At 43.1% G+C, this 11,647-nt stretch overlaps 1 protein-coding gene across 3 annotated transcripts in view; it reads left to right on the forward strand.

Moving 5' to 3' along the window:
* Positions 1-9,778, forward strand: part of CRHR2 (corticotropin releasing hormone receptor 2) — a 168,019-nt gene extending 158,241 nt beyond the window's left edge. For all 3 annotated transcript variants that reach the window (XM_074573998.1, XM_074574000.1, XM_074573999.1), the window contains one exon: positions 7,375-9,778. In XM_074573998.1, the coding sequence (XP_074430099.1) occupies positions 7,375-7,515 (141 nt within the window). In that variant the 3' untranslated portion in view covers positions 7,516-9,778. The remainder of the gene's footprint in view (positions 1-7,374) is intronic.
* The last annotated feature ends 1,869 nt before the right edge of the window (positions 9,779-11,647 follow it).

An 11,647-nucleotide genomic window follows, 5' to 3' on the forward strand; every position in this document is an offset into this window, starting at 1 on the left:
CTGAGCCCAAAGGGCATGCATTAAGCATTCCTTCAAATCACTGAATAAATACGAATATGGGGTTGGACTAGAGGGCTGAAGTTTAATTCTATCTCTCACAACGATTGCTTTCTGAGCAAAGGTGCCCAACAGTGTGAGTATGAGTTCTATTCCTAAATGCCCCTGGTCAATGGATGGAGGATGCCTGGTCAATATAGAGCCAACCAAGGGATCAAACCTTCCCTTTGGGACCACCAGGCAGCAGTTCATTACAGGACTGCAGTCTTCTCTCAGTACCCATCTTCCACACCAAGATGTGTTCTGGTAGAAAGTCACCTTCATTGCTGTGACTCCAGTAGGTTTCTTCAGACTGGTGTCCTGCCAGAGAGAGAAAAATGAGAAGTCCAGGCATGGTAAAAGGTAGGAGCTGGTTTGAGGGTCCTTCCCCACTCCATCTTCCTGTTCACTACACCACGGCTGTTGTGAGCGTGACTCCAGAGCACTCCACAACAAAATCACAGAGGCTTGAGGTGGGCTAATTGTATTCATGGACTCCCTGTCTAGTGGTTAGTTCTGGTCCTTTGTGGCCCAGAAGAAAGGAGTGTCATTTGCTTCCGCCTTAAAACGTGTGGCAAATTTTTATAACTAGTCAGAACTCCAGCTTCTAGAACAGTTATATAATGATAGCAAAATTGCGCTGTTGTGATCTTAGAAATAAAACTGCAACATCCCAGTCTGGCAGGTGCTGCAAAACTATCCACTTGCTACCAGGTTGTACGGAATTGCTGCCAAAGACTCTGGCAAAAAAAAAATGAATCGCAGACGAGGTAAGCAGGCTAATTTTTTTAGGGAGAAAAAGAAACTTAACAATGTTACATAAAATAGTGGTGTGATGTAGGCTATTTGGGAAAAAAAAAAAAAGAAAGAAGTTCCACCTGAGCTTCGTTTTTGTTTCCTTTGAGCCTTGTGGATAATTTTGGCTAAATCCCTTCCATACCTTTGGAGGATTAACCACTGATAATGGCATATTTATAGAGATGTTTGGTTCAATTTTTTGTCTAACGGTAATTTGAGCATCTTTGGCCTGAGAGTTTGTCTGTACTGGGAGCCATGTAAAGCCATACTGATAGGGTGAGAGGTGGCTGTAGGACATACGTGTAGCTGCTCAGAGATGTACTTTATTTACAAAAAGTAGATAAAGGCTCAGTCCTATCTCTCTGAGAGTGTTGGCATTCCTCATCTGCAGATCCCCAGGTCTGTCAGTCCAACGGCCTCTGTGCCTAGGCTGTTCTATTTCTTTGCTTCCACTCAGGATGCACTGCACGGATGTGGATCCTTGACCCATAGGCTTCTTCACAGCATTTACTATTAAATCCAGCAATTCCTGCCCCTCCTCCGTTGAGGGACATTCTAACCCTTTGGAAAACTTTCAAGGAATCATGTAAGGCATCGCCTTATGTTAGTTTAAGTTCTGCTATGTAATGGATGGGACTTATCCCCCTAACATTAGACATCTAATACATACACATATGCAGTTGAGCTGATCGCCGTCAACTTCATTTATAAGCAACGATTCACGCAATTGAGGATAGATTTCAACTGACCTATTTTAGTTGTCTCTTTTTGATGAACTGTTGCCAATACCTTATGGCCTTTCCTACGTCCTGCTTGGTACGGAGAGAGGCCAGGGCTTCAGAAGCTTCATGGAAGTGGCTTACACTGCAGGCAGACACAGTGAGACCAGTGTCTTGAAATTTAAAGTCTGCATAGCCAGTTCCCTTTTGCTGATCTGGGCTTTGCTTGAAAGTCCCTCTTGTTCATCTGTAGCTTACAATAAGATTGAATTTATCTTCATCAACTTTTCCACAATTTGCACTGCCGTTCCTAACCAAAGATGTTTAAAGTCCAGACTTGTTCTCCAGTTACCTCCAACTGCAGTACAAGGATCTGAAACATGCCACAAAGGTGCTTAAGTGTAGGTGGAGCTTGATGAATTCGTCACTGAAACCTGTTTTCATGGAGCAAAAATCGGTCTGTCTCAAAGGCCATTGAGATCTATATAGACCTTTTTTATTTATTTCATTTGCCTTTGGTTAAGGTTTTCTGGGACTAAAAAGTTGCACATGAGCAATGCAAGAACTTAATTAGGGTTATGTAGGCACATACTGCTGAACACCATGATTATTCTATAGACAGAGAGTACCTGTTGTCCCTCTGCCCCTCACTTTTACCACTTTCATGTGAGAGCCGTTCTCTGGGGACAGAGTACAGCAGTGTCCTGATAGTCTACTTCCAGCTTCCATTACCATGACAGCTCATTTAATCCTACTCTTCTTATCAGACCCTTCCTTTTCACCTACATTACTACTATTATATTTTAGTATTACGTCAAGAAACCCCAAATGAATGAGCCGTTTTGTTCTAAGCACTGTGTGAACAGATCAAGCATTCTTCCTCTCTGTTAATAGGACATGACATTGCTTCCAAAACCTGATTTTTATTGTTGCTAAAAGCTCTTTCTTCAGGTCATTTCTAATTGATGGCTGCAAGAAGTTGGCCTAGCATAAGTAATAGCAATACGAAGTTCATGTCTATTTTATCCAAAGCAAACCTTCTCTGCACGTTTCCATCCTTCTCTCCATCTCTTCCATTCTTTTTGTTGTTCTTTTTCTTCTGAGGAGAGCTTTTTAACAATTTTTATGATCAGAAGTGGTTTCTAGTGATTGTCAGATGTGATCCAAAAGACTGAGAGCTCCTCGGTTGGGTGATCCAATCAGGAAAGAAAAACTTCTACCCACTGACTTCTCTCCATCCCATCACCTGAATTCTTTCTCTTGACTGCTCTAACGCAGTCCTGCTGAGGGCACTGCCCACACTCTGTAGGCACAAATATGTTGGTAAATCTGATCTGACCCCATGTTCAGAAACTGTGATTATTCACAGTACGCAAAGTGCAAAGAGCTGAAAAGGGTAATTTTGGGAAAGTAACTGTTTGCAAGAAAAAGACAGACTAAGGCTCAACACAGAGAACTGAGCTCTCTGCTCAGCAGCATGGATAAACTTTGTCATCTCAAGCAACTAACGTTACATAGACGTGAAGCTGATAGTTTGTATTCCCCAGACTCCTGGTTAAGCTTTAACCACTGATGATAGCCTGTACCCATCTTTGGGCTATTACAGGCAAGTGGTGTTAATTTCAGGTCATAGATGTGCTAATGCTGACTCTAGGCCGTGGTACTGACGCTACAAATGCTTAAGGGATAAGTGTAGTTGCTCTCATGGAGATTAACAACCAGGTTTGAAGTTGCGATTTTGCTTTGGCTTTTTCTATTACATTTTTGCTGTATAATAGCTTTTATGGTGTCTTTTTTATCATGTTATTATAGCAGTCAGCTGGTGCTCTTTTTTATTTCCTGACCTAAAGTTAAGCTAGCATTTGTTTCTGAGTTCAATTGTAAGAGAGAAATTTGAGCTTAACCTTCTCTGCTTGTGCTCTGGTCACATCCTAATTGCAGTAAATTATTCTGTCATTAAGAAATGCTTTACGCTCACCCCTGTAAATGCAGAGTCTATTTCCATGTGCCCAGTCCATTAGGAATGGCTCCAGATGTACAAGAAGCCAGCACTTTTGTTACTACTTTTTTATCCTCTCTCAAAGCTTGTAAGCAAACCATATCATAAAAGCCATTTGGACAACTGCTTGTTTAGACTCACGTCTTTATCTCCAGGTGACTCTTTTTGACTTGATTGGTTTGAAGCACAAATGATAAATCTAATCTGGCTTCACTGGCTGAGTAAGTATCTGTTCGCACAAGTTGCTCAGAAACACAAAAAGCCGACCAGGTGACAACCCCTTTTCATGACCCAATGAAATGCTGCTGTAGAGGCACCTGGGACATTTGAAATCACACCACTGCCAGTCTGCTGTTAACATCTTTAGCAAGACTGTGCCGTACACAGAGATTTATTCTCTGCTTTTGCACCAGAGATGAAGAAATTCACCTCTTTGAAAGACTTAAGTGAATCACAGCCTCCCTGTACAAGGGTGAATTTCACTGCAGCAGAAAGGGGGAAAGAACTTTTTCTAACAATATCTCAGCATCTGGTGACATCTGGGGAGAAATAAGCATTCGAGAAGCAACATCCCTCCGCAGAGCAAGTCCCATGTTCTTCATGGGACAATTTCACGACACTGGTTACCCCTCTGACAAGTTACATGTTACTTATACCATTTGCCTTAGGTGCCCAACACTTGGCTAAGCTGGTTTTGTACTCAGAGGAGCAAGATGGAGCAAGGACTTATTCATTCCACATATCTAAGTCACCTCCTTAGGGAGATCATCTGCTTTTCTCCATTGTCTATATTGAAAGCATAAATAATTGGCCAGGAGTAGGTATCAAGCTGTCAGATGAGATGCATCCCCCTCCTTGTATGTACTCTGTCACATGTATATTTGCCTTCGGGTGTGTATTATCTGCACCCTTAAATCCAGAACCAGAAATTACTATCCCTTGGCCACTCCAAGTAGAATCGTGATAGGTTTGCAAGCATTGGGCATCCAGGAAAGTGCAACACTAGGACAGATCTTCTTTCCACTGTTTCTCGTGCTTTAACAGGAGGATTCAGTGAGCCAGTGAGGTCAGTTTGATGATGCAGTCAAAGTCAGCAGTCCAGGCTGGCTTCTACTCTAGTAGCATATGGCTGAGTCAGCCCATCATGACTCTGGCTATCTCATATAAGTATCTCATTTAACTCACTTTGTAAACTGACCAAACCCCATCTCGAAACTAGCGAAGGCATGTTGTACCTACTGCTGCATAATGAGAGGCTCTTCCAGAAACACTCTGCACTGTTGGGATTAATTACCATATTACTCTCATTCTCATCACAAATTCATTCATGATGGTCAATGGTCATGCTCCTCCTGGCAGTGCTGTCTTCAATACTTCTTTCACTTCGATGGTCACTCTTCTCCATGCAAGCAATCCTGTCCCCTCATAGTCTTTATTTTTCTAGGGTCTGTCCCACCTATTAAGTGTAAACAACATTATTTTAGGTTGAAACAAATCATTGATTCAAAATCAAAAGAAAGAAATCCAGTGTGGCACTCTTCTCACGTAACTATAAACATCTGCATCTGCTTAAGTGTCATATCAAACAGCACCGATCACACACAGTCAAGAAAACATCCAGAGAAAGAGATCCTCAGGTCTGCTTTGCCCAATCTGCGCCTTCTGGAAGGGGAGGATAGATTTCCAGCTTCAGGATTCCCCTGACAAGGCACCAAAGAGGGCAATTGCGAAACTGTTCTCCAAGTTGATACTCACAAACCTCTCGCCAGTGACAAAGCTGGCGGCGAGAAGGGATTGCAAGTGCCACACCACAACAGTGCAGAGTTTCTAAGTAGTAGTGCTACAGACTATGGGTCTGTCTAAGTCCCCGAAGGCCCGTCAAGAAATGGGAAGATTGAAACCATCTGAGAGAAGGAGTGCAGATCCGCCCTTTCCGTGTCCTCCTTATGAACTGTTGTATATTTTAACTATCAGTCCATCACTCCTGTTCATCTAGGACACCTTATACTGACAGTGTATGGTTTGGGTGGGAAATATCTCTGCTGCTAGAGCTCATCAGCTCATTTAAGCACCTGTTAGCATGTTGGAGCTGGTCTGAAGTGTGGTTGGGGAGTGTGTGTTCCTCATGTTTTAAGTAGACTTCAAACGGCACCTGAAGACAGGCCCCAAGTTTTAAAAGAAATGGAGAAAAGCAGTGGCTGTGCACCTTTGGACAATTTGTTTCAACACCATCTTCCTTTCAATCCCAGTGGTGATTACAGATAGACCCAGGATGGTTTTCACCTACCTCAAGTGCTGATAGCTGAGAAGCTGTGTCAGCATGGGTTTCACACAGATTGTGCAAGCTCATCCCAGGTCTTGTACGGTTGCCATGGTAGCTGATCCATGTTGAGGTCTACTCTACAACAACATCACTGCTATTAATACCCAAGCTTTAGCCTGCCGGTGGTAAAATGGGGAGAAGAGCACTCCTTTACTTTTGAGGGATGCAGTGAAAATAAGTACATTAAAGACTGAAAAACATTCAGGGTAAGATATCAATATTTTCTAAATTTAGCTAAATTTATAATCAAATCATCTCAAGCAGAGCTGATTGTCTGGGCTCACTTTATAAATAATGAAAGGAAATAGGTATTTTTCATCTGACCACAGTATCTGTCCTAGTTTGGATATCTGCTTTAGGATGGGGATGAATCATACCCTTTGACCATACTGACTGCTTCTCTCTTGGTCAGGAAGAGAACTGTGGGTCAGTAGCTGAGGTGTAATGCCTACATTCTATTATTTATAACCCCATCTTCTAAACAAATGTGGTTTTGGCAAAGGAAGCCATGGCTTGATATAGAGCTTGTATGTAAAAATGCTCTTATTTCAAAGTTGGCTGGATTTCATGTCAACATCTTTTCCAAGTGTCATGAGCACAATTACCCATTGACTGTCCAAGAAGCTGGGCCCAGATTCATCTCACCTGATTTTGTAGGCCTATCTAGCTGCCTAGGCTAGAGGTCTGAATTGCGCTCATCTCTACAGTAAGGGGAGATCAACAAGAATATCCAGAAATTGGTCTAAATGTTTCATTTCAGCTTCTGACTTTGAGTATTCTGTGCCAATGATTTGGCAAGAATTGATTATAGTCTATATTAGGAGTATCTCAAGCTTTCCTTCCAAGTGTGTTTGAGGCCAGAGTTCCTACCACCTGTCTTTCTCTTGCTTATATACGTTATATTTGAGCTAGAGCTCCTGGACTCTCTCTTTGGTTCAGGCAAGAAAATATACACTTAAAGTTCAAGATTCATCTGGCCTATTTGGAAGAATCTGCTTGAGAATGACCTTCTGTTGATCGTAGAGTAGCTCCCCACTGCCCATACCAGATGCTCACAGGGATTAGGTGAGGTGTGTTTGCGTTGTAGACACCAATGTTTAGTCAGATGATCTATGATTCCCCTTCATATACAATGGAAGCAGGAGCAACTACAGGCCCTGTGATAGGTCCCTCTAAGACCTCTGTCAGGTGCATCCATCTTGAAAGCTTGATTCAATCGCATAAGCTTAGGCATTTATTGCCATTTGAAATGCTCTGGGGTATTTTAAGACATCAGATATAAGACATGAGATATGTGAAATCCATGCTTTTCCCAGAGTCCGGTACCCAGGACAATACCAAGCAAACTAGATGCCCATGTTTAGGCAGCTGAATCAAGCCCTGGCTGTTTCACTGGCTTGACACGTATCATCGCTTGTCTCAGAGCTGTCTAGTGTCCCTTTACAGAGGACACCTGGGTATTCTAAGTGTTCATGTTCTTTCCTTTTTTTTTTTACCAGGTCCGTTCTGCTGCCAGGAAAAGATGGCACCGCTGGCAAGACCATCACTCTCTCCGAGTGCGTGTGGCACGTGCCATGTCTATTCCTACGTCTCCGACACGAATCAGCTTCCACAGCATCAAACAGACCGCAGCTGTGTGATATGACCCACACATAACACGCACCACATGGTGGCCTTCAGGGTTCTTTCTTCATTCTCCCGAGACCCTTTCTTCAGACTTCCTTCCTTTATTCTGCACTGCTCTCTATCGCAATGAGGTGCCCATCATATTTTTGTGGACTCTCATCTCCCATATTTGTGATGCTGCTTTAAGGCAAAAGCTCTTCAAGTAGGCACTGGTGAAACAGATTCAAAGAAGAAAGAGATTCAACACTGACTGCACCTTGTGGAAGTTCACGATACAAAGTCAAAAACAGCACACTGGCAGGAACAATCGATTTTTTTTCTCCTGTCTTTTTTTTTGTTTTTCCATTCTGTATTGTGGTGAGCAAAGACTTTTTTTAACATACTGCCCATCTCACCCTGTACATTGATTCCCGATGATTTCAAGAGTTTGATGTATAGATAGCCCGTCTCTTTCTTGTTTCTTTGTAAAAATTTCCTCTCTGCAGAACTGTCATTTGAGAACATGTGGCAGCAAGAAAAAGAGCATCTGAAAGGTGGTGTGAAAAATCCGAATGTATCTGCCTTCCCCATTTCTCCCTTTGATAGACTGGGAGTTTGCCAGGACATCACTGGACTGTTTAACAGAGGGCACCTTGCCTTGCAAGAGCCATGTGCTGGTCGTACACAAAATTCGGAAAAGGACAGCAGTATCTCTAGATAGCTCTATAAAATATCCCTATTCCTCTTAGCCCCACGCTTTCGACACAATGTAAGTAGTCTTTGGAAAGTCTTTGGTTTTTTTTCAGCTAAGAGGATTGGGGTGGGGAAGTACAACAGAACATGTTTTCTGGGTTTAAAAAATATAAAAGGGAAGCACTGTAAAAATAATAATGAGAAGAGGATGTTTGCATCATGAGGATAGTGCTATGTGCTGCACAAAGATTATCTATTGAGCATTTTGAACTAGAGCAGTTGTATCTACTAGGCTTTTTATGTGATGTTCAAAAATACTGTATATTTTCAATAATAAACACTACTCTGGGTTGGTTTCAATAAAACCAGGCATCATTTTCTTTACTCTGGAAAGGAAGAGGACGCCTATCTTGAGCGTGTTTTTGTATTTAAGATCAGAGTAAGAAATCCTGTTTGATAACGAGCCAATAAGAAGAACAATCTCATGATAAAATCTGAGCAAAAGAGAATTTAAATGCAAAGTTGAACCGTCTCCCTTCTCAGCTCATGGTGTTACACTGGATCCCTTTCCCTCTGAGCTCTTTTTGCCTCTGTTGGGCTTTGCAACAGCAGAAAGTAAAAAGGAAGTTGTGTAATATATTCTCCATCACCTGTATCTCACCAGTGCTGGAGTAATTTGCTCTTTCCACTTCAGCGTGCTTATTCTGAATTTTCTTCCTATGTTTTAGAGGACTTTCCAGCACAAGCTGGATTTATATCTCCAGATTTAAAGTGGTCTCTCTAGTTTTCAGGACTAAGCAGAGCTGGAAAGTATCTTGGAGGACACTGATGTTAATCCCCTGCTTTTGGAGGCATCCTGTCCTAACAGCTCGATCACATTCAGCTTTGAGCTGATTGGCAATGCACAGCAAATTTAAATTAACAAATTAAAATTTTTTAACTTTTCCCCCTCCTAACTCATATTTGGATTCATGTACCTCAATGAGACAACAGAGGGAGGAGGTAGAAGGGAGATTTGAGATTCTGTCTAGTTAGACCTATCATAGAATCATAGAATGGTTCGGGTTGGAAGGGACCTTAAAGATCACCTAGTTCCACCCCCCTGCCATGGGCAGGGACACCTCCCACTAGACCAGGCTGCTCAAAATCCCATCCAGCCTGGTCTTGGTCATCTCTGCCAAAGAAGAAGAGCAGGGAAGAGTCTTCGCGTAGCCTTCCCTGTGGCGTGACAACTAGCATGATAGATCCCAGTGCGGCAGAGATACAAATAAGACTGGAAACGTGCCTCCCCGTGCCACTCCCTGCTGCCAGTGCCCTGAGTTCTGCAAAGGGACCCAAACCCTCTTTGTGGTAGCTGGGAAACAGAAGTGTCTGATGAGAGAGAACTGTGTTGGTGTTTTTATTCACTGCCTGCATCACAATAGCGATGCACGGCCTCCTGGCATTTTGTGTTTGAAGGGACAGATATACCTAGAGGTTAGAAATGCGTGCACTGAGTACCTCTGGGTTTGCCCTGTCTCTAGGCCAGCCTGGGATGAAAAAGGGATTTGCGATGCAGCAGATACTGTCAGAAATTGCAGGTTATTGTTGCTACCAGGAGTGTATTTTCACAAAAAAAAATAATAAAAATAATAATCCTTTTTCTAATTAGTGTATGTCCAAAGCAGAGATTTTTGGTCCTTCCAGCACTGGACCCTGTTTCCAGCCAACATGGTGGACATAAACCATTAATGGGATACTGCTCATGTTAATTTTGAAGTGATTACCATGCTAACACGTACACTACCTCTACTTGTTTTGCCATGGAGACTTTCTGAAGTCTGTCATGCCTGAGGAACTGACAGGTACAGCCCATTTTCTCTAGAGCACTGTGATGAAAATCAAACTTGAATTTCTACCATCAGCCTACCCTGGAAGAGCTATAAAAAATTACTTTGAGGGTGGCTTTTCTTTTTTATTTTTTTGTCTTCTCAGAGAGTGCAGAGCAGGGGAGAACAATGGCAATAGACAGGTGTGTAACTCTGAACATAGCATGTTTGGGGGGGTTTATTTGAGAAAAAAAGGCAGAGTCTAGGTCATATCAGACAAAGTTCTAGGGGGTGACTGCTTTGTCCTTTCTTCTAGCGGAAGGCACATCATTTACACCAGATGAGGGTTGCCTATCTGAGATTGGATACATGGGGCTCAATCCAAAGCTCTTCACATTATATACAGTGAGCTCTAGCTTTTCTGCACGTGGCTGCCCTGTGGACGACCTATGACTAGTTTGTGGGCTGCCTAACCTTTCAGTGGGCACCAAACCCTCCTGGTCGGCAACAAGAAATGGAATATCTGCCCTGGAGCTCATGTTCTGGTTCCTCTGGAACCACAAGCTAAGGCACACAATCTGCGGGCTCTCTGCATCTGCAAGGTGGTCACCGTCAGTCTGTTTTCTAGGTATACATTTCAAGTCTCTGGAAGGACTCTTACTGGTGTCAGTATGCTTGATGTCAGGCTCGCATTTGCCCTCTCAGTATCCCTTTCTGGTTCCCAATAAAGAGGCAATTCCTGTCTTTCCCTTTCTCTCCTCCACATCAAGGACCAGGCAGACCACAGGGCTATGGAGATCTCCTGGTGAAAGCTGCCATAGAAACAGGGTGTGGAACGTAGTCTCCATGGAAATAGTGCTTTGAAGGCTGTTTCTCTTTCCCCCAATCTGTTGGCTGATCAATATCATCTTATTGCTTCCTTAAGTTCACCTGTCTGCCCGTATCCTTCGTTTGGTTTTATTAGGTGCAGTAAGATCCTACCCAGTACCATAACTATGAGTCAGTACAGCCCATGTTAGCTGTGAAACCAACCTGCCCTTCCCATCTTGGGGTTGAAGAGCTAGGCTTCATCCTGAGTTTTCCTCACTGCTGTGGACATGCACCCAGCTCTGAAGTGCAAGTGCAATGCAGCAATAATTTCACTGGACTGGTTTCTTTCCCCTATAGTGGGGTATTTACTTTTTCTTAATAGACACAAAACCCAACTTTGTGGGCACAGCTGCATCTGCCCTTGGCGTGCTTAGCCAGAGTGACTCACTGTCATCCTTGTGCTGTGAAGTTCACCCTTTTTCGGACAAGGCTTCGTTACTATCATAGGGAAGGAATCATCTTAGTCGTGTTCTCAGACACAACCAGAGTCTCAGGGGCAACATAAATAAATAACCAGGGTGGCTGTCACTGGAAGGGGAGACTTGTGCTGTTAATGGAGCAAAAGTACAGTCTAGGCACAGGATACTATTCTTCCAAAGACCATTCTAGTGGGACTCACTTGGCTTCATGTAGCTCTTCACAAGTCTCAGGTGGAGCTAGCTCCTTCTGTGATCATTGGAGAACTGCTCTGCACAGTCAATGGAGTCCAAGGCACGAATCATCTGATCCTAAAGTAGATGATAGGGCAGGGAAATTGCACCCAACAACCCGTTTGTCCCTTGACCATAAATGTCAA

The sequence above is a fragment of the Larus michahellis genome, chromosome 2 (assembly GCF_964199755.1).
Source record: "Larus michahellis chromosome 2, bLarMic1.1, whole genome shotgun sequence".
NCBI classification, from domain to species: domain Eukaryota; kingdom Metazoa; phylum Chordata; class Aves; order Charadriiformes; family Laridae; genus Larus; species Larus michahellis.